The sequence below is a fragment of the Lipotes vexillifer genome, unplaced genomic scaffold (genome assembly GCF_000442215.2).
Source record: "Lipotes vexillifer unplaced genomic scaffold, Lipotes_vexillifer_v1.1 scaffold575, whole genome shotgun sequence".
In the NCBI taxonomy this organism is placed as follows: domain Eukaryota; kingdom Metazoa; phylum Chordata; class Mammalia; order Artiodactyla; family Lipotidae; genus Lipotes; species Lipotes vexillifer.
This window is the reverse complement of record NW_006780198.1, coordinates 606,607-630,544: the sequence shown is the minus strand read 5'-3', so window position 1 is coordinate 630,544 and position 23,938 is coordinate 606,607. Positions and strand designations below refer to the sequence as shown.

Here is a 23,938-nt window from a genome sequence, read left to right as displayed (position 1 = left end):
AGAGGCCTTTCCCAAACCCATCCTTCGGGATGAAGAGGGAGTATGGCAGCATCCCCAGTAGCATCCCTGGAGCCTCTGATGTGTCCTGGGCAGGACATGGGCAGGTATAAGCAGGGAGGTGTCCCCAGCGCCTATGCCCCTACAGAAAGGGAGCGATGTTTTGTTGGGATTTGCAATCCCTATTCCGGGCATCCCATGATCTTGGCAAGAGCAAAGGGACAGAGATGGCTCCGGGCAGCCTAAGCTGGGTGACAAAAAACCTCCTCGGTGAGAGGCAAAGGCAACGCTCCCCGGGGGGTGAGGGAGCCACTGCGCAGAGGTGGGGGCTCACGAGAGGGGGAGGGGAGATGCCACAGGTTCAGTCCCAAGTGACAGGCTGGCTCCTGGGAGGGATGCCCACTTCCGTCACACGGGGCAGGTGCTCAGAGAGTCAGCATCCTGACCAAACCTCATTCCAGGAGCACTGGGGCACCACTAACACCAGCATTTCCCCACCCCCGGCAGGATTAAAGCTCGACTCGGGATCCGAAGCTGACAAAAGCGTAGCAGGTCGCCCAGTAGAACAAGGGCTTCCTATGTTCCACAGGGTTGGAGAAGCCCCAGAAAGCCTTGCTCGCCGGAGCTTCCAATGATCAAGGCGTGTTTCCCTGGGTGCTGCTTTACCAAGTGGAAATGGGAACGTTTATGACAAACTGGGGAGTGTTTCTCAAAGTGTGGACTTGGAACCCTGGGCCAGTGGCTGCTGAGCTGCACCAGGACCCACAGGGGCTGTTTTCAGGCACTGCCCCCTGTGACTCCGACGTGTGCCCCAGGGCTCAGGACTGCCGGGCACCACCGGGCCCACCGCAGTCTCCCCATTCCTATCCTCTGCAGCTGTATCATAGGCAGAGCCATCCATGAAGCTGGAAGGATGAGCCCCGCAGTTCACAACGTCCCTGTTAGGGTAGGACACAGAATCACGCACCATGGAGATTGAGGAGGCGGCCGATGGACCCGGTTAACCAGAAAAGTGACTTTTCTTCCCACCGACCTGCTAACCCTGGGAGTGCGCCCCCTCTCGCCTCCCTTCCTTCTTTCACTGTCACATTTCTCAAGAGCCATTTAGGCAGCAGAATGCAAAGGTCAGGAGGGCGGGCGTTGGCACCCGACAGACAGCCGGGGTTCAGATCTTGACTCCTTGTTAGTGCCCTGTGACCTGAGGATAGGCACCTCGGCTTTCAGTGACTGTTTCTGCACCAGTAAAATGCGGACAATGGCAACTCCTTGAATTGAAGGGGTGGACACAGAACAGGACAAAGACGCGGCACCTGTTATGGGGGGGGCAGCTCTGTCGCCTCCCCTCTTGGCAGAGACTGTGGCCCCAGCAGTGTGGGGCCCGCCTGATGCAGCGGACGCCTGCCCCCACTTTCTATCTCCCTCTCTGACTGGGCTCCAGGATAACCCAGGGTTTCCTCCTGTCTTGACCCTCACCTTCCCTCTCAAATCCTGCACTCACGGCCACTCCCTGGGCTCCGTCTTCTGCCCCCTTTACTCTTGGCCCCACCTCCTGGGTGACCTTGTCCACTGCCAAGGCTGTGACTGGTGGGGGGTTGGCAATCACCTCTGGTTTGAACCCTGTTTGAACCCATGGCTGTCCCTCTCAATGCCCACAGCCATGACTGGCCGAGGCAAAGACCTTGGACCCAACGCAGCAGGGTCAGCAGGATGTAGCCCGAGCAGACCCAGCGATGAAAAGGGGACCCGGGGCTCCTCTTACTGCCCGCATCCCATTGCCACCTGGCTCCACAGCAGCTTTGCTGTGACGCTCTCCTGCCTACTCATTCTATTCATCTGCTCGAGACATATTTACGGGGTCCCACTCTGTGCACGATGCTGGGCCTACAGCAGCACACAACACAGGTAACAGTCTCTCTTTAGGATGACACGCAGTCTCCCCTGTCATCACACATGGTCCTCACCCCACACTGCAGACACATCTGCCTCCTTCATCCTGGTGTGGACATGTCACTGCTGGCTCCAAAACCCCCAGGGGTCTGACGGCTGGTCTCCCAGATCCCAGTTCCTGCTCCCCCTCAACGACTCCCATATTCATGTCCCACCTGTGCTCCCCCTGGGCCTCGGCCACTGTCCAACCCCCTGGTCCTCCCTCTGGGGCCTGGCCCGTGCAGGGCTCTCTCCAGGCAGTCCTTTCCCAGTTTTGCTATCACAACCCTGCCTTCTTTCAGGGTCTGGGTCAAATATCAAGCCCACCTGCCCCCCCATCTCTCTTCTATCAGCAGAGGCTTCTCTGACGGTTCCTGGTCTGGGGTCAGGTCAGGTGGGTCTTGCTCACCCTTGGCCTTTCAAATGTCTGCTGCAGGGGGCTTTCCCGGTCGGCGGTATTTATAGGTTTTAAACAATGTTTAAATTCTACTTTACTTTTTAATGCATGGATTCTTTAGAATATCCTTGTGCTAGTTATTTCTGAGTCTCCTCCAACCAGAAGGGGCAGGAAGGTCACTGTTTCCAGAGAGATCCTGCCACCTCAGAGCACTCGGGAAGGCAAGGTTCCCAGGCAGATTTCTAGCTCCTTCTGCCCTGGGCTGTATTTGACAGCTTGTGGACATCAGGTTGCAGTTCACTCTGAGAGATCGTAAAGCTGCTGAAGGATGGAAAATGAAAACATGCTGTGCTGCAGAGGGTGGGCGTGCCTGGGGTGGGGCTCTGCAGCCCCCACGGGCTACTGTACAGGGGGGTAGGCGGGCAGACGGATGCCCCCAAGGCTTGCGCACCAGGCCCTCCAGGAGGCCTGGGGTTGGGAGGACAGGGCAAGCCGTGTCCCTCCACTCACTGGGAGGCCATGATCTGCAGAGACAGCAACAGGCTCCTCACCTCCTTCCTCCACGAAAGCCGCCAGCTGGGTTCCCCCAGGCTGTTCCCCTGGAGCACCCAGCCCCTCTGAGGAGCCCCACGTGGGCTCATGAAATGACTCAGAAGGGGACCTGAGTCACTTTGCTTGAGCTTTCCCGGGAGCCACCTGGGCTCCAGGTAGAGCGAAGGTTTGCGCTCAGTCCATGACTGGACACAGAGGCTGGGAAGCTGACAGAGTGCCCGCCCTGTGCCAGGGACTGTCTGTATGCCTCTCCTTGCCTCATTTAACCAATCCCGAAAAAGGGAGACACAAGCACAGGGCCAAGCAGCTGGGAGAGTAAGAACCGGACATTCAGAGAGCTAGTCCTCCACTGGGGGCCACGGGCCAAGACCCCAGACAGAGGGCCCCGCGGACAAGACCCAGCGTCTGCGGGACCCAAGAAGTCGCTCGCTTACTGGGGAAACTAGCCCGACGATGAACGGTTTGCTGGTTTGTTTTGAACCCAGTGCAGGGATCTGAGAAGGAGAAACATACACTTGGCTTTCAACCGTTGAGTTGGATGGTGGATCTCAGCCACTCAGCAGCTGGGGCTCAAGATCAAGGTCACGTTAGGCGGGGAAAACCCCCTAAGAGGGCTCAGGATCCTGGTGGGGAAAAGTCCCCTATTGGGTCTGCCGCACAGGTGTGAGGCTGAGGAAGATATCCGCAGCCCATCTCCGCGTTTCCCCCTTTCCCAGTCCTACTTAATCTGTACCCTGTCTGGCATTAAGACAGTCAGTTCTGCAAGAGCCTGTGTGCTGGAGCTACAGGGAGGAGAGGTTGACCGCAACAAGGAAGTTCAAGGGAGGCAGGCAGGTGCCAGGGATGTGGGTGAAATAGGATGAGGGGCACATACAAGCCCGTGGACACCGGGTCTCCAGGGCTAACCACCTGGCCACTTGGTGGAGTAGGGGGTGACCTCCTGAGACCCTGTCCTCTGTGCTATGAGTTAGAAAGTGTGCGGGTGCAGGGCACACTTCAGCTGGGGCGGCCGGGCCCAGAGTGCATCCCTCAGTGTAGAGGGAGGGGAAGGCTAGCCCTGTTTCAGCCCCGCGGGATGTGGCAAAGGGTAAGAAGACCTAGTCTGCTCAAGTCCACTCGGGCAGGGAGACTCATGTTCTCACCAAGCCCAGGCCGGATAGAAAGCTTGAAGCGCCCCCTCCGCCCACCCCCGCCCCCCGCAGTGACCCGATGACCTGTCGGGTGATGTTCCCACCTGGCCCCTTGTGTGTTTTCTCCTGGGGAGGCCCTGTCCCTTTTTCTCCTCTGTACTGGTTGAGCCAAGGACCACATTTCCTCCGAGTCACCCCAAAGAAAGGGGGGACATGCTGTGGGTGGAGGGCTGAGCATGCTGGGCTTCCCACCATGAGAAAGGCAGCTTCCATGTCCCTTGGGAGCTGGGATTGAACCTGACCCTCCTGCACATTGGAGGAGATGCATCTCTGGGGGGTAAGGATTTCCGGCACTTGCTGATAGGCTGGAGGGAGCCTGGTGCAGCGGGAACAGAACCCAGGAGGCCGGGTCCGTCTCACCACCGCTCTGTGCCTGTTTCCCATCCAGGCTAAGCAGCCTCCCTGCAGGGCTGTTCAGGGTTATTTACAAGGACCCACAGCGAAGCAAAGGTCAAGGTGCAGAGTCCCTCTTCCTCCCTTTCATCTCACCCGGCCGCCCGGCCCCTTGCTGTCTCTTTGATGACATCTTTGGAGCCACAGGGCCCTGGCTCTGAGGAACTGCCAGGCCGGGCAGGATGCTGTCACCGAGAACTCTCCGGGGTCGGTAGCATCTCCCGCCCCTGACAGCCCCAGTGACTCAGACGCACCCGGGGTGCTGTTCCCCCCACGTGTGTCAGCACCCTCTCACAAGTGTGTCCTGAAGGGTGGCTAGAGCTGTTGGTTGGCATGTTCACGGGGTGCTGGTTTCCTCCAAGGGCAGAACCAAGGAAGTGACCTGGCTCAGACTGGTGGGAGGTACGGGGCCTGACGCGGCTCACCTCTGAGTGACCTTGGAGAAGTCTCTGACTTTGCCAAGGCTTCCGTTGTGTCCTCCAAAGGGGAAGATGCCCAGCCCCTTGTAGCTCTAGCATGCTCGCCTCTATGAGGCAGGACCCCTGGCTGCGGAAAGGGGAGAGGAGGGGTCTCTGGCCTTGGACACCTTCAGAGATGGTCCTCCTCGAATGCTGCCTGCAGTGCCACTGTTCTGCCTATCATTCGGGGCTCCAGGAAATGGCTCTGGCTCTGGGACCTTTGGTGAAGCGAAGGTCATGGAGAAGTGAAGGTCAAGGACTAGATACACGCTCCTTCTAGCCAGAGTCCTGGGAAACCACACACGTTCGCTCCCCTGGGTTCCAGCAGTGGAGGAGGCCTTCCTTCGCCACATGCGTGCTGCCCAGTTGCCATGGGCCCATCACCGACAAACAGGAAAGTCTAGAGGAGGCTGCCTCCCTTACCGGAAACTGTCAAACCAAAACTTGTGCCACTCACTTCCTCCTGAATCATTTGGGGTTTAGAAGATCATTGAAAAAGGAAAGAAAGCCAGCCCCATGGTGTGAAGCTTCTCAATCTGCCCCACCCCGGAGCTTGCTCACCCCTCCATCCCCCAGAGCCTCGGCCTGTGACCCTCACCAGACGAGCAGTAGCGTCCGTCTTGCCACACCTCCTGTGTGCAACTGCTTTCACGCCCATTCATTCCCGTCCAGGCGCCACGTCCAGACCCAAAAGGTTTGAGCACAAGACCCAGTTTCGCACTGTTCGTGACCCTCCCTCCCCCTGTGCCCTGGTTCAGTCCCCACACTGTCTGTCCACTGGCATAGCACAAAGAGGCACAAAGAACGGGACCTCGGTTTTATAGGGGAGCCTCCAGCAGGCTGCTTTCGAGGTAGGAATGTGCTGCAGCCTGAACACCCTCAATGTCATTGAGGCCGGGTGTGGGCTTGGAGAGTGTTCCTGATGGACAGGACGCAGGGAGCCAATGCCCTCTGGGCCCCCGTTGTGATAGCACAGGGGAAGGACCCCAAGAACCACACACAAGCCTGGGGTCTGCAGGTAGATGCAAACGCCAAGTAACAGTCGGGAGGGCAGGTGCAACTCTCCACACTCAGGTCCCCAAACCCTGCAACGTGGGGCCTGAATGCGGTTTTGTTTGCAGAGCAGGAGCTTGCTCTTGGCATTGGGAGGCGGAAGGCGTTTGTGAGGGGGAGGAGAAGTTGCAGAGAAAGAAGAAATCCTGAAAGGACAGGCAGTGGGACAGCTGTGGCCTGAACTTGGTGTTCTTCCTCCTCGGATGTGGATGTATTAATTTCCATAAATGCTAATAGCTCATTTCCCCAAGAGCTATTACTTATGTTATCTCCCCTTGGATGCATTTCAACACAGGGCAGACAAGTGAAAGAGAAGAAAGGGCAGCCCCCACTGGTGAGTTCCCATTCCCCAACCCTGTCCCCACCAGGCAGCTCAGGACTGTTCTAAGGTGGCCCCTCTAACTGCAGGGTCAAGACCCCCCTGCCTACGGCCCCACAACCAGGTCCCTATCATGCCAGGAGGCACAGAAAGTTACCAACCCCAAAAATGCTGAATCACAAAGTAAGCTGAGTAGGAAAGTGGGGGTGGGGTGGGAAGGGAGCCGGTGGCTAGGGGGGAAGGCAGGAAAGGGTGCTAAGGGGCTTCTCACCTGGAGCCCCCCAGGCCGCTCTAGACAAAGCGTAGACCCTAAAGGAGCCCCCAGACAAATGCCAGGAGGAGCAGAGCCAGGGTAGGCTGCCTGGGTGGGAGGGTGGCAAGGTGGGCAGGTACAGGACTGCTACTGCAGCAGGAAGCGGTGCAGCAGCTGGGTCTCTGCGTCCCGCAGGAGCAGGTAGGGGAGGTGGGGAGCGAAGAGAAGCTGAAGAGGGGGCAGGGGTATAGGGACCGGGGTGGGGTGGGGTGTGTAGGCAGCCAGATGAACTGGTGCAGGAGGGGAACGCCAAGGTCCTGGGGAGCAAGGCGAGGTGCAGAGAGGGCGCCCGCGGGGAGAGATGTAGCGATTGGGAGCAGAATGGGTGGGAAGATGGGGCCAGGGACCTGGAAGGAAAGGCAGGATGAGCCTTCGGGAGCAACAAGGAGAGAGATGGGGGGGACCGGTCCAGGAGCGCTCCGATGGGGCTGCGCTGAAAGGGGGATGGGGGAGGGGGAGGCGAGGCTGCGGGAAAAGGAGGGGCCAGAGACGGGACGAGGGGAAGGATGAAGTTTGGGGCCGGGGTCGGGCATGGGAGCTAAAAGGTCGGGCGGGTTGGCAGATAGGGCAGGCAAGGGAGGACAGGATGGGGGCAGGGAGATGATGGAGAAGGAGTCGAGCCGGCTGGAGAGGAGGTGAGGACGGAGGCGGGCGCGGGGACGCGCTGGGGGAAAGGAGATGGAGAGTCAGCGCGGGCCTCGCGGGTGCCCGCCGCCGCTTTCCCGGCGCACGGTCGTGTACTGCGCGGACGGCCGGGGTCTCCCCCTGCACTCACCTGGGGGCTCCAGCTCCGGATCCTCTGCCCCGCTCCGGATCTTCCTTCCCGCCCTGTCCCTGCGACTTTAGCGCCCCCGAATCCCACTAGCTCCACCAGGTTCCGCCCGCAGCACCTTCACCTCGTGGGACGCCCGGGGCCACGCCTCTGCCTGCTTATCATTGGCTGGTCTTCACGCCAGTCACATCCCTATTGGCCGAGGGATCGCCGACCATGCAAATCAGAACGGGCCCGCCGCCGCGCCTATTGGCTGGCGCTCCCGGAGCGGAGCCCCTGGACTTGGGCTCTGATTGGTCCCACAGTGCTGCTGACGCGGAGGTCGGGGTGCGGGTTCTTTCCCTTCCGAAGGTCCTCGGGCGGGTGGCAGCGGGTCGGGTGCCCCTCGGCCGGTCCTCGGACCGCAAGGCCTGCGGCTCCGGTGGGCACCGGCCGGCCGCCGGGCCTCTGGATCCTTCCGGGGGGCACATCCTCGAAAGCTTGGGGCTCGACGCCCCGGGGCGGGTGTGGCAGCTGCAGGCCCGTCTCCTAGGTAACGCTGCCGGCCGCTGGCGGAACCACGTTGGCTGGCTCCGCGGGGGAGGTTGGACGCAGCCCAGAGGCGCGGGGGCCGCCGAGCGGGTCAGGGCCTCGGGCCCGGGGGGGGGATGCTCCGTGAGTCTTTCACCGGGGCCCGGTACCTGCGGGGCGCGGCGGCCGGGTGGGCGCGAGGCTGTGCCCGTGTCGGTCGCACCTCCTTCCCCCCGCCGTGACACTTGGTGCGGCCGGAGCCACAGGCTTCGGGGGCTTCTTGGGGCTCAACCTCAGTACTCTGCCCCTAGACTCTGCGCCCCCTTGCAGCCCTCCAGCTTAAGGCGAGCGCGGTGCCGCCGGCCTGGGCTGTGCTGAGACCGCGGCGTTGGCCCTCCCCTTTTCCCCGTCGAACCCCTGCCGGGGACCCCTGCTTTGCCTGTCCCCACTGGGTTCCTGTCCCCCGCTGGCCCTGCCGACCCGTCCCAGCGCCGCCGCCCAGTGGAGATCTGGAGACTCCCTGGCCCTCGCAGGAGTCCCTGCCTTGATAGCCCTGCCTGCCTACGGCCTCCCCTGAAGCTGCTCCCACCTTTCCCTCCGCTGTCCAGCCCACCGACCTCCTGACCGCCTCCGAGCACCCGACCTGGGCCCTTCTCGAGACCCCAGTGCTCGGTCTCCTGCTCGCTTCTTCAGACTCAGAGGCCCCACCTTTGCATCTCTCTTCCCATGCCTGCTTCCCTAGAAGACAGATGCCTTATCAGACCCGGTCCTGCCTTCGGTGTTGCACTGTGCCACTTGGGTTGAAGCATACGAAGGAAGTCTGGCCTCCCAAGCTTGTGTAGTTGGAAAAGGTGTCCTTTAGATGATGGTGGATAGTCGCCCCCAGTTCCCGCCCAGGTCTTCATCACAGCTCACTACACCCTCCGGTCCTCTGATTTTCAGAGGTCACAGCCACCTCCTTTGTGTGCTAACTTGCTTCCTGTCTTTCTGCCTCTCTCCAGATACATTCCTCGAGGGCAGGACGGTTTCTCCAGGGCCTGGCACGTGGTAGGTACTCAAAGACTATTCCTTGAATGAGGAATTCCAGGCAGTGCTTAAGGAGACCTCTACTCACTCTCAAAAAAGCTCCCCAAAGCTTTCAGGTCTCAGGCATTCCAGATTTTGTTCACTTCTGGGAGGGAAGCTTCCCTGTGACCAGGCAGCTCCTGCGGTTCCTGCTCCTCCCTTGCCTTGGTGAACCGCTGCTTGTGAGACATCAACCCAGCCTAGCACTTCGGCGCCCGGATTCCCTTCTCTTCTCTACCCTCCCTCCCCTGCCAAAGAAAGGAGTCTGCATCAGGCTTGTCTTCTGTGTGCTGCTCCCACTTGCCCCCTCGTTCTTTTAAATTTTATTTTATTATTATTTTTTTATACAGCAGGTTATTATTAGTCTATTTTATACATATTAGTGTGTATACGTCAATCCCAATCTCCCAATTCATCCCACCATCCCCCCACCCCGCCCCTGCTTTCCCCCCTTGGTGTCCATACGTTTGTCCTCTACATCTGTGTCTCTATTTCTGCTTTGCAAACTGGTTCATCTGTACCATTTTTCTAGATTCCACAGATATGCATTAATATACGATATTTGTTTTTCTCTTTCTGACTTCACTCTGTATGATGGTCTCTGGGTCCATCCGCGTCTCTACAAGTGACCCAGTTTCGTTCCTTTTTATGGCTGAGTAATATTCCATTGCATATATGTACCACATCTTCTCTATCATTTTGTCTGTTGATGGGCATTTAGGTTGCTTCCATGACCTGGCTATTGTAAACAGTGCTGCAGTGAACATTGGGGTGCATGTGTTTTTTTGAATTATGGTTTCCTCTGGGTACATGCCCAGTAGTGGGATTGCTGGGTCATGTGGTAGTTCTATTTTTAGTTTTTTAAGGAACCTCCATACTGTTCTCCATAGTGGCTGTTTCAATTTACATTCCCACCAGCAGTGCAAGAGTGTTGCCTTTTCTCCACAACCTCTCCAGCATTTGCTGTTTGTAGATTTTCTGATGATGCCCATTCTAACCGATGTGAGGTGATACCTCACTGTAGTTTTGATTTGCATTTCTCTAATAATTAGTGATGTTGAGCAGCTTTTCATGTGCCTCTTGGCCATCTGTATGTCTTTGGAAAAATGTCTGTTTAGGTCTTCTGCCCATTTCTTGATTGGGTTGTTTGTTTTTTTTAATACTGAGCTGCATGAGTTCTTTATCTGTTTTGGAGATTAATCATTTGTCTGTTGATTCGTTTGCAAATATTTTCTCCCATTCTGAGGGTTGTCTTTTCATCTTGTTTATTGTTTCCTTTGCTGTGCAAAAGCTTTTAATTTTCATGAGGTCCCATTTGTTTATTTTTGTTTTTATTTCCATTACTCTAGGAGGTGGGTCAAAAAGATCTTGCTGTGATTTATGTCAGAGGGTGTCCTTCCTATGTTTTCCTCTAAGAATTTTATAGTGTCCGGTCTTACATTTAGGTCTTTAATCCATTTTGAGTTTATTTTTGTGTATGGTGTTAGAGAGTGTTCTAATTTCATTCTTTTACATGTAGCTGTCCAGTTTTCCCAGCATCATTTATTGAAGAGACTGTCTTTTCTCCATTGTATATCCTTGCCTCTGTTGTCATAGATTAGTTGAGCATAGGTGCGTGAGTTTATCTCTGGGCTTTCTATCCAGTTCCATTGATCTGTATTTCTGTTTTTGTGCCAGTACCATACTGTCTTGATTACTGTAGCTTTGTAGTATAGTCTGAAGTCAGGGAGTCTGATTCCTCCAGCTCCATGTTTTTTCCCTCAAGATTGCTTTGGCTATTTGGGGTCTTTTGTGTCTCCATAAAAATTTTAAGATTTTTTGTTCTAGTTCTGTAAAAAATGCCATTGATAATTTGATAGGGATTGCACTGAATCTGTAGATTGCTTTGGGTAGTATAGTCATTTTCACAGTATTGATTCTTCCAATCCAAGAGCATGGTATATCTCTCCATCTGTTTGTGTCATCTTTGATTTCTTTCATTAGTGTTTTATAGTTTTCTGAGTACAGATCTTTTACCTCCTTAGGTAGGTTTATTCCTAGGTATTTTATTCGTTTTGTTGCAATGGTGAATGGGATTGTTTCCTTAATTTCTCTTTCTGATCTTTCATTGTTAGTGTAAGGGATGCAAGAGACTTCTGTGCATTAATATCGTATCCTGCAACTTTACCAAATTCATTGATTGGCTCTAGTAGTTTTCTGGTGGCACCTTTAGGATTCTCTATGTATAGTGTCATGTCATTTGCAGACAGTGACAGTTTTACTTCTTCTTTTCCAACTTGTATTCCTTTCATTTCTTTTTCTTCTCTGATTGCCGTGACTAGGACTTCCAATATTATGTTGAATAATAGTGATGAGAGTGGACATCCTTGTCTTGTTCCTGATCTTAGATAAATGCTTTCAGTTTGTCACCATTGAGAGTGATGTTTGCTGTGCGTTTGTCGTATATGGCCTTTATTATGTTGAGGTATGTTCCCTCTATGCCCACTTTCTGGAGAGTTTTTATTATAAATGGGAGTTGAATTTTGTCAAAAGCTTTTTCTGCAGCTTTTGAGATGATCAAATGGTTTTTATTCCTCAGTTTGTTAATATGGTGTATCACATTGATTGATTTGCATATATTGAAGAATCCTTGCATCCCTGGGATAAATCCCACTTGATCATCGTGTATGATCCTTTAAATGTGCTGTTGGATTCTGTTTGCTAGTATTTTGTTTGGAATTTTTGCATCTATATTCATCAGTGATATTGGTCTGTAATTTTCTTTCTTTGTAGTATCTTTGTCTGGTTTTGGTATCAGGGTGATGGTGGCCTCATAGAATGAGTTTGGGAGTGTTCCTTCTTCTGCAGTTTTTTGGAAGAGTTTGAGAAGGATGGGTGTTAGCTCTTCTGTAAATGTTTGATAGAATTCACCTGTGAAGCCATCTGGTCCTGGACTTTTGTTTGTTGGAAGATTTTTAGTCACAGTTTCAATTTTATTACTTGTGATTAGTCTGTTCATATTTTCTATTTCTACCTGGTTCAGTCTTGGAAGGTTGTACCTTTCTAAGAATTTGTCCATTTATTCCAGGTTGTCCATTTTATTGGCATAGAGTTGCTTGTACTAGTCTCTTATGATGCTCTGTATTTCTTCGGTGTCTGTTGTAACTTCTTTTTCATTTCTAGTTTTATTGATTTGAGTCCTCTCCCTCTTTTTCTTGATGAGTCTGGCTAAAGGTTTATCAATTTTTTTTATCTTCTCAAAGAACCAGGTTTTAGTTTTATTGATATTTGCTGTTGTTTTCTTTGTTTCTATTTCATTTATTTCTGCTGTGATGTTTATGATTTCTTTCCTTCTACTAACTTTGGGTTTTGTTTGTTCTTTTCTAGTTCCTTTAGGTGTAAGGTTAGATTGTTTGAGATTTTTTTTCTTGTTTCTTGAGGTAGGATTGTATTGCTATAAAGCTTCCCTCTTAGAACTGCTTTTGCTGCATCTCACAGTTGTGTTTTTATTGTCATTCGTCTCTAGGTATTTTTTGATTTTCTCTTTGATTTCTTCAGTGATCTCTTGGTTATTTAGTAGTGTATTGTTTAGCCTCCATGTGTTTGTGTTTTTTCCGTTTTTTTTCCCTGTAATTTATTTCTAATCTCATAGTGTTGTGGTCGGAAAAGATGCTTGATACAATTTCAATTTTCTTAAATTATCCGCGGCTTGATTTGTGACCCAAGATGTCATTTATTCTGGAGAATGTTCTGTGTGCACTTGAGAAGAAAGTGTAATCTGCTTTTTTCGGATGGAATGTCCTATAAACATAACTTAAATCTATTTGGCCTATTGTGTCATTTAAAGCTTGTGTTTCCTTATTAATTTTCTGTGTGGATGATCTGTCCATTGGTGTAAGTGAGGTGTTAAAGTCCCCCACTATAATTGTGTTACCATCAATTTACTCTTTTATAGCTGTTAGCATTTGCCTTATGTATTGATGCGCTCCTATGTTGGGTGCATATATATTTATAATTGTTATATCTTCTTCTTGGATTAATCCCTTGATCATTATGTAGTGTTCTTCCTTGTCTCTTGTAACATACTGTATTTTAAAGTCTACTTTATCTGATATGAATATTGCTACTCCAGCTTTCTTTTGATTTCCATTTGCATGGAATATCTTTATCCATCCCCTCACTTTCAATCTGTATCTGCCCCTAGGTCTGAAATGTGTCTTTTATAGACAGCATATATATGGGTCTTGTTTTTGTATCCATTCAGTGAGCCTGTGTCTTTTGGTTGGAGCATTTAATCCATTGACATTTAAGGTAATTATCAATATGTATGTGCGTATTACATTTTCTTAATTGTTTTGGGTTTGTTTTTGTAGGTCCTTTTGTTCTCTTGTGTTTCCCACTTAGAGCAGTTCCTTTAGCATTTGTTGTAGAGCTGGTTTGGTGGTGCTGAATTCTCTTAGCTTTTGCTTGTCTGAAAAGCTTTTGATTGCTCTGTCGAATCTGAGTGAGATCTTGCCGGGTAGAGTAATCTTGGTTGTAGGTTCTTCCCTTTCATCACTTTAAATATATCGTGCCACTGCCTTCTGGCTTGTAGAGTTTCTGCTGAGAAATCAGCTGTTAACCTTATAGGAGTTCCCTTTTATGTTATGTGTAGTTTTTCCCTTGTTGCTTTCAATAATTTTTCTTTGTGTTTAATTTTTGTCAATTTGGTTACTATGTGTCTCGGCGTGTTTCTCCTTGGGTTTATCCTGCCTGGGACTCTCTGCGCTTCCTGGCCTTGGGCAGCTATTTCCTTTCCTATGTTAAGGAAGTTTTCGACTATAATCTCTTCAAATATTTTCTCAGTTCCTTTCTCTCTCTCTTCTCCTTCTGGGACCCCTGTAATGCAGATGTTGGTGCATTTAATGTTGTCCCAGAGGTCTCTTAGGCTGTCTTCATTTATTTTCATTATTCTGTTCTCCGGCAGTGATTTCTACCATTCTGTCTACCAGGTCACTTATCCGTTCTTCTGCCTCAGTTATTCTGCTACTGATTCCTTCTAGTGTATTTTTCATTTCAGTTATTGTATTGTTCATCTCCGTTTGTTTGTTCTTTAATTCTTCTGTGTCTTTGTTAAACATTTCTTGCATCTTCTCGATCTTTGCCTCCATTCTTTTTCCGAGGTCCTGGCTGGATCATCTTCACTATCATTATTCTGAATTCTTTTTCTGGAAGGTTGCTTGTCTCCACTTCAGTTAGTTGTTTTTCTAGGGTTTTATCTTGTTCCTTCATCTGGTACATAGCCCTCTGCCTTTTCATCTTGTCTATCTTTCTGTGAATGTGGTTTTTGTCCCACAGGCTGCAGGACTGTAGTTCTTCTTGCTTCTGCTGTCTGCCCTCTGGTAGATGAGGCTATCTAAGAGGCATGTAAGTTTCCTGATGGGAGGGGCTGGTGGTTGGTAGAGCTGACTGTTGCCCTGATGGGCAGAGCTCAGTAAAACTTTAATCCACTTGTCTGCTGATGGGTGGGGCTGGGTTCCCTCCCTGTTGGTTGTTTGGCTTGAGGAGACCCAGCACTGGAGCCTACTTGGACTCTTTGGTGGGGCTAATGGCAGACTCCGGGAGGGCTCTTGCCAATGAGTACTTCCCAGAACTGCTGCCAGTGTCCTTGTCCCTATGGTGAACCACAGCCACCCCCCGCCTCTGCAGGAGACCCTCCAACACTAGCAGGTAGGTCTGGTTCAGTCTCCTGTGGGGTCACTGCTCCTTCCCCTGGGTCCCGATGCGCACACTGCTTTGTGTGTGCCCTCCAAGAGTGGAGTCTCTGTTTCCCCCAGTCCTGTCGAAGTCCTGCAATCAAATCCCGCTAGCCTTCAAAGTCTGATTCTCTAGGAATTCCTCCTCCCGTTGCCGGACCCCCAGGTTGGGAAGCCTGACGTGGGGCTCAGAACCTTCACTCCAGTGGGTGGACTTCTGTGGTATAAGTGTTCTCCAGTTTGCGAGTCACCCACCCAGCAGTTACGGGATTTGATTTTATTGTGACTGAGCCGCTCCTACCATCTCATTGTGGCTTCTCCTTTGTCTTTGGATGTGGGGCATCTTTTTTGGTGAGTTCCAGTGTCTTCCTGTTGATGATTGTTCAGCAGTTAGTTGTGATTCCGGTGCTCTTGTGAGAGGGAGTGAGCACTCGTCCTATGCCGCCGTCTTGAACCAATCTCCACCCCCTTCTATTTGTCCCACTGGATGTTTAGATTCTTGAAGACAGGGCATTTGACAGTCCGCTTCATGGTGTGTGTACTGGGACAGAACAAGTGCTTGGTGAATATTTGTTGACAGGGTCTGCAGAAGCAAAGACCTCAAGGGAACTTTACAGCCGCTCCTTTTGTAGATTCGAAGCAGACGCCTGGAGGGCAAAGACTTTCCAGAAGTCTGAGAGGAGAGGGGGGATCAGTCCCGTCCTGGGCCACTGCCCTCTCTTTGCCCTCAGGGCCTCTGCTCCTTTGCCTCTCCTGGCCTTGGTGGGCAGAGGGCCCGGCATGGCTATAATGTCTTTTTTTTTTTTTTTTTTTTTTTTTTTTTGCGGTACGCTGGCCTCTCACTGTTGTGGCCTCTCCCATTGCGGAGCACAGGCTCCGGACGCGCAGGCTCAGCGACCATGGCTCACGGGCCCAGCCGCTCCGCGGCATGTGGGATCCTCCCGGACCGGGGCACGAACCTGCGTCCCCTGCATTGGCAGGTGGACTCTCAACCACTGCACCACCAGGGAAGCCCGTCTATAATGTCTTTGATGTGAGTGTGACTGGCTGTGTGCTTTCAGACTGGCTGTTTAACCTCTGAGCTTCACTTTCCACGTCTATAAGATGGGGACAGTAATGGTACTTACCTTACAGAGATGTTGGAATAATGAATATGAAAATGTTTGTGAGTGCCTGGCTCATGATAAGGATTCAGTAAAAGCTGGTGCCTTTTCTTTATTTCCCCTCTGGAGAGCCCACTGTACCCTTCTCTTGGGCTCAAAGCATGGGACCCTCCCAGTTTTCCCTTTTTTGTTCATCTAGCCCCAAAGGCCCCTCTGCCCTTCCTCCGCAGCCTTCTTAATTCCTCCACAGCGTAACTTAATGATTTACTGAATCACTAAAAAAGTTTTCACCGAGGGCCTAGTCTTGACCTCATGGAGCTCAGTCCTGCAGGGTGACCGGGACCCCGTAGCCTGGTGGAGCCTGGTGGAGTGGGGTGCCTTCTGTGACAGGGTCCTGTGTGGGAGATGGAGGTGCTCTCCTGGGGAGGTGGCTCCCGGTCTGACTTCCCAAGGAAGAGGAGGAATCACCCCGGGGTGTGCGCCTGATGGGCTGGGGGGTGGCACGGGCGTGGTGTCCGGGAGGAACTGAAGCAACGGCAGCGTGGAGTGGACGGGAGTGAGAGCTGGGTGCGAGCCGTTCTGGGTGGGGGTCTGGGGAACGCAAGAGCTCTGCGTGTCCCAGAGCCCCTGGGACTGTCTGGGCTCCCACCCCCAGGAGCCTGTGTCTCAGGAGTCACCTCCCTTCCGTCACCGTCTCAGAATGTTGCTGCCTGCTTGCACCTGCCCGTCTCAATTCTTTGATTTTGGGTGGCCTGCCTTTTCGAGTAGCTGCCTCTTATGCCAGTGCATCTCCTGCTGGTGCTGCCTGGGGCATCCTGTTGTGCGTCCCCTACCCCCTACCCCGGCGACCCGTAGTGGGAGGGCTCCGCAGCAGCTCCCCGCCAAATGTGGTGCTGGGTCCCACTTCCCTCAGGGAAGTGCGGGGAGGTACTGGCTCAGGAATCCGGGGCACGGGAGCAAAGTCTGGAGCGCCCCGCAAAGGAGGCTGCGTCCTGGGCTCGGGAAACACCATGGGGCAGGGTGTGGGGCTGCTGGGGCCCCTTCCAGAGGGTACCCTGCCGTGTGTGCTTTGCTTGTACTCCCGAGGTAGGAAGGGCTTCCCTGTAGATATGCACTCGCTTTCTAAGAATAAACCTCCCAGTTTTATAACTAATGTCAAGGAGAAAAGCACATTTTCCTGAAAGACAAATGTTTGGGAGTCAAGTTTACTGAAACTTAAATTTCATGATTGAATTTGATGAGTCCTGATGGACAGCCTGGTACCAAGGCCACAGGACAGTAGGTTCCCTTCTGCAAGCAGTGGGCCAGTGAGCAGATCCGTACAGGACAGGTGACAAGTGCTCAGAGGCCTGCTGGGTGTTGGTCAGACCTCTTCTCCTTACAGGTCATGGACACCTGTATGCGTTCCCGTGGCTTCTGTAACGAATTACCACAAACTGGGGGACCGAAAACAGTTTATCTTCTTTCAGTTCTGAAGGTTAGAAGTCCGAAATCAGTCTCACTGGGGTAAAGTCAAGGTGCGGGCAGGGCTGTGGTCCTTCTGGAGGCTCTAGGGAGAATCGGGTTCCTTGCTTTCTCCAGCTTTTAGAGGCGCCTGCATTCCTCGGCTGGGGTCCCTCCCTCCGTCTTCACGTCTCTCCCGCTTCTGCCCCGCCTGGCCTTTTCTCTGACCCCCCTGCCTCTCTCTCATCAGGACCCTTGTGACGATTTCAGGCCCACCTGCGTAATCCGGGTGCTCTCCCCATCTCATGGTCTTTAACCTGATCACGCCCACAAAGTCCCTTGTGCCACGTGAAGGCCAATAATCATAGGCTCTGAGGATTGGGTTGGGGACATCTTCGGGGGCCATTATTTAGCCATCACAGGCCTTTACGGCTCCTGTAACTCAGCTCTGGTCGGGGTGGGGCTGCCTTCCATCAGGCTCTCTCCACCTGGAGGTCTGGGTCCTGCCGCTGTCCTCGCCACCCTCCATCTCCCCCAGCCTCCCCTGGGCTGGCCTCTTACCTTAGGCTCTCCCTGGAGTGGCAGGGTGGCCCCTGGGGCTCCAGGCTGGCCTGGGCAGCTCCTGGCCTGGGGGAGAGACAGCCTGTCCAGAGGGCAGCGTGGCTGGAGTCCCAGGGAAGACACACTCAGTGTGCGTCATGGGTTCATTTCTGATACCGTCGCTGAAGCCCTCTGGCTGGAGCTGGGGAGGGCCTACAAAGGAAGAAACCCCAAACTAACCGAAGTGTTCGCCTTCCTGTTTACACGGTAACAGTCTGAATCTGGAGGCTGAGGGGTGTGCCCGCCCGAGGGGGTGCCGGGTGGGAGTGGCATTCCAGTGGGGGGCTGGGCCCCGCCCTGAGGCCCGCACGGTGTGGGAGGGGGGCGGTCACATCCGTGCCTCCCAGGCCCCCTGCATTCCCAGCACAGCCTGTGAGCGTGTAGGGTGGGCCGGCTGCCCAAAGACTCGAATTTTGGCTCCCTGTAGAACAGCCCTTTTCCAGCTTTTGAGTGTCAGATCCCCTTATGCTTTAAAAAATGATTGAGGACTCCAAATAACTTTAAAACTTGCGTGATCTCTACCAATATTTATTATTGAGAAGTGTCTACAGTGTTATTAATTCATTTAAAAACAGTAGACCTGTCACACGTTAACATAAAGATGTCTTTTTTTAATGAAACCCAATCGTGTTTTCCGAAATAGAAACATTAGCAAGAACTGTGGGGCTGTTTTGCTTGTTTGCGAATCCCTTTAACATCCGGCTGACACACTGCTGAGGACTGCTTGGTCTGGTACAGGCTTCTCTGTTGTGATGGGTCATTTTGGCTGAAGTCTTTGAAGGAAATCCAGCCTCACCCCGATAAGGGAGGAGGCCCTTAGAGAACTGTGGATATTCTGCTTTGGTGCTGTACCCCAGTCCACGAGTGGTTGTTTCTTGAGGGTTTCTTGCGTGCAGAGTTTGACACCCCGTTCGTGAGCTTTCATAGTGTTACGTTAAAACCCTCTGGTCTGCCTCGCACTTCGGGTGGATCTTTCATCCATGCAGAATTTTGTATCATCGTGTGCTTGTTCACTCGGAAAATACCGCTTCTGAGTTAGGCAGATCTTCCAGATATTGACACATCTAATCACAAAATCTCAAAAGATCACTTTCGTTACCGGCACTACCCATCTCGTCAGGAAAGTCTTTAAAGAAGTGCGCAGCTGTCAGGCTCACAGTGGAGGGTACAGATTTTCCCAGTTCTGAATTTTGCCCGAAAGCTCAATTCTTTTGACGAGTTTTCCTTTGCAGTGACAGGTTCATTTTGTCCACGTCTGAGAGATTGTCTACAAAGCACCCAAGTCTGAAAACCTGTGGTTTGTCTCTGAGCCGCTCTTTTAGTAAGAGCGGTGTTGCTGAGTGGAGGAAGGAGCTAGTGCAGCTCGCAGGACAGCGATCACGCCCGGCTTACCATGGGGTGACCATTTTCTTTCATCTGGCAGCGGAAATGCTTTTCCTGTATTTCCCGTTTCATCACAGAATGTTAAAAGCACGCATCCTCAAGGGTCAAGACGTCATAAAATCCATAGTGGTCACAGCTTCCCCAAGGACATTCTTCGGTGAAGCTGTTGTACTTTGTGCCGTGAGAGGGGAGGAGCCCAGGATGGCTCGTGGGGTGCGGTGCCGTTTGCCTCGGGGCGTAATGCGGCTTCACCCACCATTGCCTCGGCGCCACCGGCACCAATGCCAACCCAGTGAAAGAGGCAAGTGGCATCTGGAGGTTATGAAAATAGCCTTGACCCTGTGGAGCCCTTGACCACCTTGGGCAACCTCGGGGGTTTGGGAACCACATTCAGAAAACTGCTGTCTTAGAAGATCAAAGCCCGTGCCTTCGTGCTTGCCATTTTAGCATACAGAATATGGCCTCTGTTCAAGGCCAAGAGCTTATGATTCTGTGTCAGCTGAAGACAGTCTCTCGAGAAGGTTCAGATCCCTGTCTGCTGGAAGGCAGGTAGCATCCTTATTGAGCCAGGTTGCCAAGACACCCAGAGCACTCAAAACCTGTCCCTACCTGGCTTCACCAGCAAGACTGCATGTAGCTCAGCTCTCTTGGGTGCCGGACTTCAGGGTCCCCTTGAGCCAGGGCTCTCGTGATGACGTCTGGACCCACTGGCCTTGCTCTGCCTGCCTTTTTGTATGTGTCTCAAGGTAGCTGCTCCTGTGGTGCCCTGGGCAGCTTCAGGCTGATGACCTCTGTGCTCCGAAGGCCACAGAAAAGAGTGTTTCCTTCTCCTCACAGAACCAGCAGAAGCTCTGAGATCACATCTCGTTGGCTCTGAGTGGGTCATGTGCCCCAAGCCACTCTAAGACAGCCCTGGTTCCCGAGGCCTGGTGCCCTTGTGCAGGGCTCGACCTCCACAGCTGGACAAAGCACGTGCCAGTCCCTAAACCAGTCACTGAGGCCGGGGATAGGTGTGCTCTGGTTGGCCAGGGGAAGGTGGCGTGGGCGCCAGTCTGCTGCACTGGGGGGCTAGAGGGTGGGAATGGCAGAGTGTGGATTGCAGGGGTGGTGGTTTCCCTGGGGTTCCCGGGAGGTCGGAAACTTTCAGAACTGCTCTAAGAACTGTGGCCCTCATAACTCTTTTCTTTATTTGAACATGAATGCCGCAGGTAGTCCTAGAGGCCCCCAGTGACCCTCAGACCGGCAGAATGCATGACTGGCGCAGGATCTTTGACCAAAACCTGCTGGTCCCTCCCCACACACAGAGAGCACGCCAGCCTCTAAAGGAATCGACGGCATTTCAGTGTGTCCTGAAGTGGCTTGATGGCCCGCTAATTAAGCAGGTAAGGAAATTGGTTCTTTACTGTCAAACGCACGCTGTCACTGCTCTCACCTGAGATGGTATTGATTTTCACGTGTTTATCTGAGTCTTGCACTGTACCCATCACCCGGGGCCTTGGCAGTACTCGGAGGTAAAGTGGTCCATCAGCAAAGAGGATTTGTGATTCAGCGACTTGGTCAGCACTTTTGACCCTGGCTAAAAGGCTTCTTTTTGCCTACAGTGGAGCAATCTAAAAACCCAGGTAATTCGATTTTCTGGGTTATTTCCTGGCCAGGTTGTTTGCAAGAGGTGGCCTTGTGCATGGCTCAGCATGGCCTGCTTTCGGCCTGGCAGTTAGAATAGCAGGGGCGGAGCTCTGGGCATCCTGGGAGATGTGCTTGGGAGGTACCACCGCCTTTGCACATTCAGGCCCTTGCTCTGTGGCTCTGCGTCCACCTGTGCCCTCCAGCTGCCAGGGAACCTGCCGGAGAAGCTGGCGTGTCTGTGCCTCCTCAGACCACCCACAGGATTCGATGGTCCTAGGGAGGCCCGGTGTCCTGGGGGGACGCACAGGAAGGATCCAGCCCTGCCAATGTGAGCATGTGGCTTGGCAAGACTGTATCTTCTTCCTCTGCAGCTGGCAGGGTCATTCTCCAGGCACTCAAAGCTGTCAGAGCGCTAGGTCTATTATTAAATCACTCACATCCATCGTGCATCATCACTTCAAGCCCTTTGGTTGAGCGCCTGCTGTGTGCTTGCCGCTGTGTTAGGTACTGTGGTGATTGCTGCTCTTACTACTTTACTTCTTGGCGCTTTACTTGTGTTAGTTCACTTCATCCTCATGACAACCCCAAGATGTAGGTAGCATCATTACCCCTGTTTTACAGAAGAGGAGGCAACCCGAGAGAGGTGACCTTGGTTGCCCAGGGTGACACAGCTCCAGCCGGCCAGCTGGGACTCCAACCTAGGGAGACCGGCTCCAGTAGTCTCCTGGCCTTCCAGGAGCTCACAAGATAGTGGACAGCAGTTTCCTCTTTCTTAGGAATTTTGCAGAGGAGATTTTATTTATTTTCCCATTTTACTTTATTAATTCATTTTAATTTGTTTTTGAAAAGGTAATTCCCATAGTTCAAAATTCACGAGGGCGCACAGGGAAAGTGTATTGTCCCATGAAGTCCCCAAGGCACCCAGTGTCCCACCCTAGATACAGCCAGTGTTAACCTGTTTTCTGTACAACTTTCTGGAAATTCTAAGCAAATACAACAAATAAATACAGTTGTATGTATTTTTCCTTTTTTAAACATAAATGATAGCTTATATTCTGTTCTATATCTTAAAAAATATCCTTAACAATATGTGTTATAGGTTTTTCGTGTCATTCCATGAAGAATTTCTGACTCTTTCTTAAGATAGCATAGCTTTTCCTGTGTGGATGACCCGTCATCCGTTCATTAGGCCCTTGCGGATGACCGGTTGGACTCCCTCCAGGGGTTTGCTTTTACAGACATGGCTACAGTGCGTGACTTCATTGACATCGTTTAAAAAAATGCACACGTATGTCTGTGGAATGATTCCTACAAGTGGTTTCGTGATCTCGACTCACACATTAAAAGTTTTCACTTAAAACCCAGTTATAAGTTGTTTATAAAAAATCACACTGTCAACCTAAACTGTATGTCTTCAAACCATATGTATGAAAGGAAAAGGATGGAAAAAAGGCCGTGTAAACACTGAGCATAAGAGAGCTTTGTGGTTGTACTAATATCAGACAAAGTCGAGTTCAAGGCGCAGCATATCCCTAGAGATAAAGGGACATTTCACAGTAATGATGTTAGTCAGGAAGACGTGACAGTCCTAAGCGTGTGTGTGCACCTACGTCGGGAGCCCCCAGAGGCACCCCCCAGGTTCGGTGATACGCTAGCAGGAGGACTTGACATGACGCAGCACGTAGTCATCCTCAGAGGAAAGATTTATTTCAGTGAGAAATTACCGAGTAGGATGAGCCAAGCCAAAGGCACATGGGGGGAGACGGGCGTGAGCTTCCGGGGTCGTCTGCCATGGGAAGCCCCCAGGACACGCTTCATTCCCTCAGCAACAGGCTGCGACAACACCTGTGAAATGCTGCCAACTAAGGAAGCTCGTTAGAGACTCAGTGCCCACAGGCTCTAAAAAACCTTGGGGCTTCTTGGGAACTGGTCGTGTAGACACCCGCTGCCTAGCATGTACCAAGATTCCAGAGTCCCAGAAGGAGAGCAGGTGCTCAGCGTAAATCACTCTGTATGGGCAGTTCAGGTCCCGGGAGCCGTTCTTATTCGTTAGGGTGGTGGGACCCCCATGTTCCCAGAGGAGCTAAAGGCCCAGCAGAGCCTCACTGTGGTAGGCGGTACTGCTCTGGGGAAAGGGCTGGTCTTTACAGTGCCTGGTGCCGTGTCTGTATTTGTGGCCATGACTTCTCAGTTCTCAAAGATCTTCTTTTCTTTTGCTCACACCCCAGCGCCACCCCCAAATAATTCTGGCAAGTTGAGTTTTTAGTTTGTGGTTCTGTCAGGGTGTAAAGGGTAAAACAGGACACAGAAAACCATGCAAAATGGCTTAAGCTTGAGGCAGCTTGTTGACTCACATGAAGACAAGCCCGTCGTTAGCAGAGGCTTCACGTGTGGCTTCATCCACAATCTCACGTGGTGCCGCCTGGGCTTGTTCTTTCTTGGCTCCACGTGGCATCATGTGTGTCTGTCTCTGCAGCTCCGGCCTCTTCCGTCTCGTTGCTTCTGGGTGAGTCTCCAGCCTGTGTCTGGGCCCAGGGACTCCAGCCTCTGGTTGGCCAGGGGAGGGCCGTGTGCTTGGACTCATAACCTCGCCAGGACACGGGCCGTGGGAGAGAGGTAGCTCCCCGAAAGGAGCTGAGACCCCGAAAGGAGCTGAGACCTGGACTGGGGGATGGACGCTGTGTGGCCCAGTTCTCGTGGATGGCCCGTCAGCACTTGTTGGGAGGCTCGTGACCTTGGGGACCCTTCAGGGCCGTCCCTCTGTCTCCTAGGGTGTGCTGGAGGTGCTGTCGGAGGTGGGCTGCCACCTGCGAGTGTCCCTGTTTGATGTGACCTACCGACACTTCTTCGGGAGGACGTGGAAGAGCCCGGCGAGGCCCCTGGGGCCACTCTGCAGGCAGCCGCCCAGGATCGACTTCAGTGAGGTGGGCGGGGCGGCAGGTGGGCGTGCGGGGTACAGTGGACCTGGGGGCGCCGCCAGCGCGTCCCAGAGCCCAGGAACGCCCCTGAGCAGGAGGCTTGGCCCTCACAAAGCTCGTCCTGGCGGCCAGCCCCTGTTTCCAGACGGAATCTTGGGTGGAAGCCACACGCCCTGAGCGGCTCAGCTGGGAGTGGGGGGGGGGGG

At 52.7% G+C, this 23,938-nt stretch overlaps 2 protein-coding genes across 2 annotated transcripts in view; one reads left to right on the top strand and one right to left on the bottom strand.

Annotated features, from left to right (window-relative positions):
- The window catches only part of KCNAB2 (potassium voltage-gated channel subfamily A regulatory beta subunit 2), a 98,074-nt gene extending 90,607 nt beyond the window's left edge, over window positions 1–7,467 (bottom strand). Inside the window, exon 1 of the mRNA XM_007453279.1 lies at window positions 7,374–7,467. The gene's annotated coding sequence lies outside the window, so the exon portion shown is untranslated. The remainder of the gene's footprint in view (window positions 1–7,373) is intronic.
- A 12,968-nt stretch (window positions 7,468–20,435) lies between these two features.
- Window positions 20,436–23,938, top strand: part of NPHP4 (nephrocystin 4) — a 129,225-nt gene continuing 125,722 nt past the window's right edge. The window contains exons 1-2 of the mRNA XM_007453275.1: window positions 20,436–20,570; window positions 23,586–23,738. Coding sequence (XP_007453337.1) covers window positions 20,436–20,570; window positions 23,586–23,738 — 288 coding nt within the window. The remainder of the gene's footprint in view (window positions 20,571–23,585; window positions 23,739–23,938) is intronic.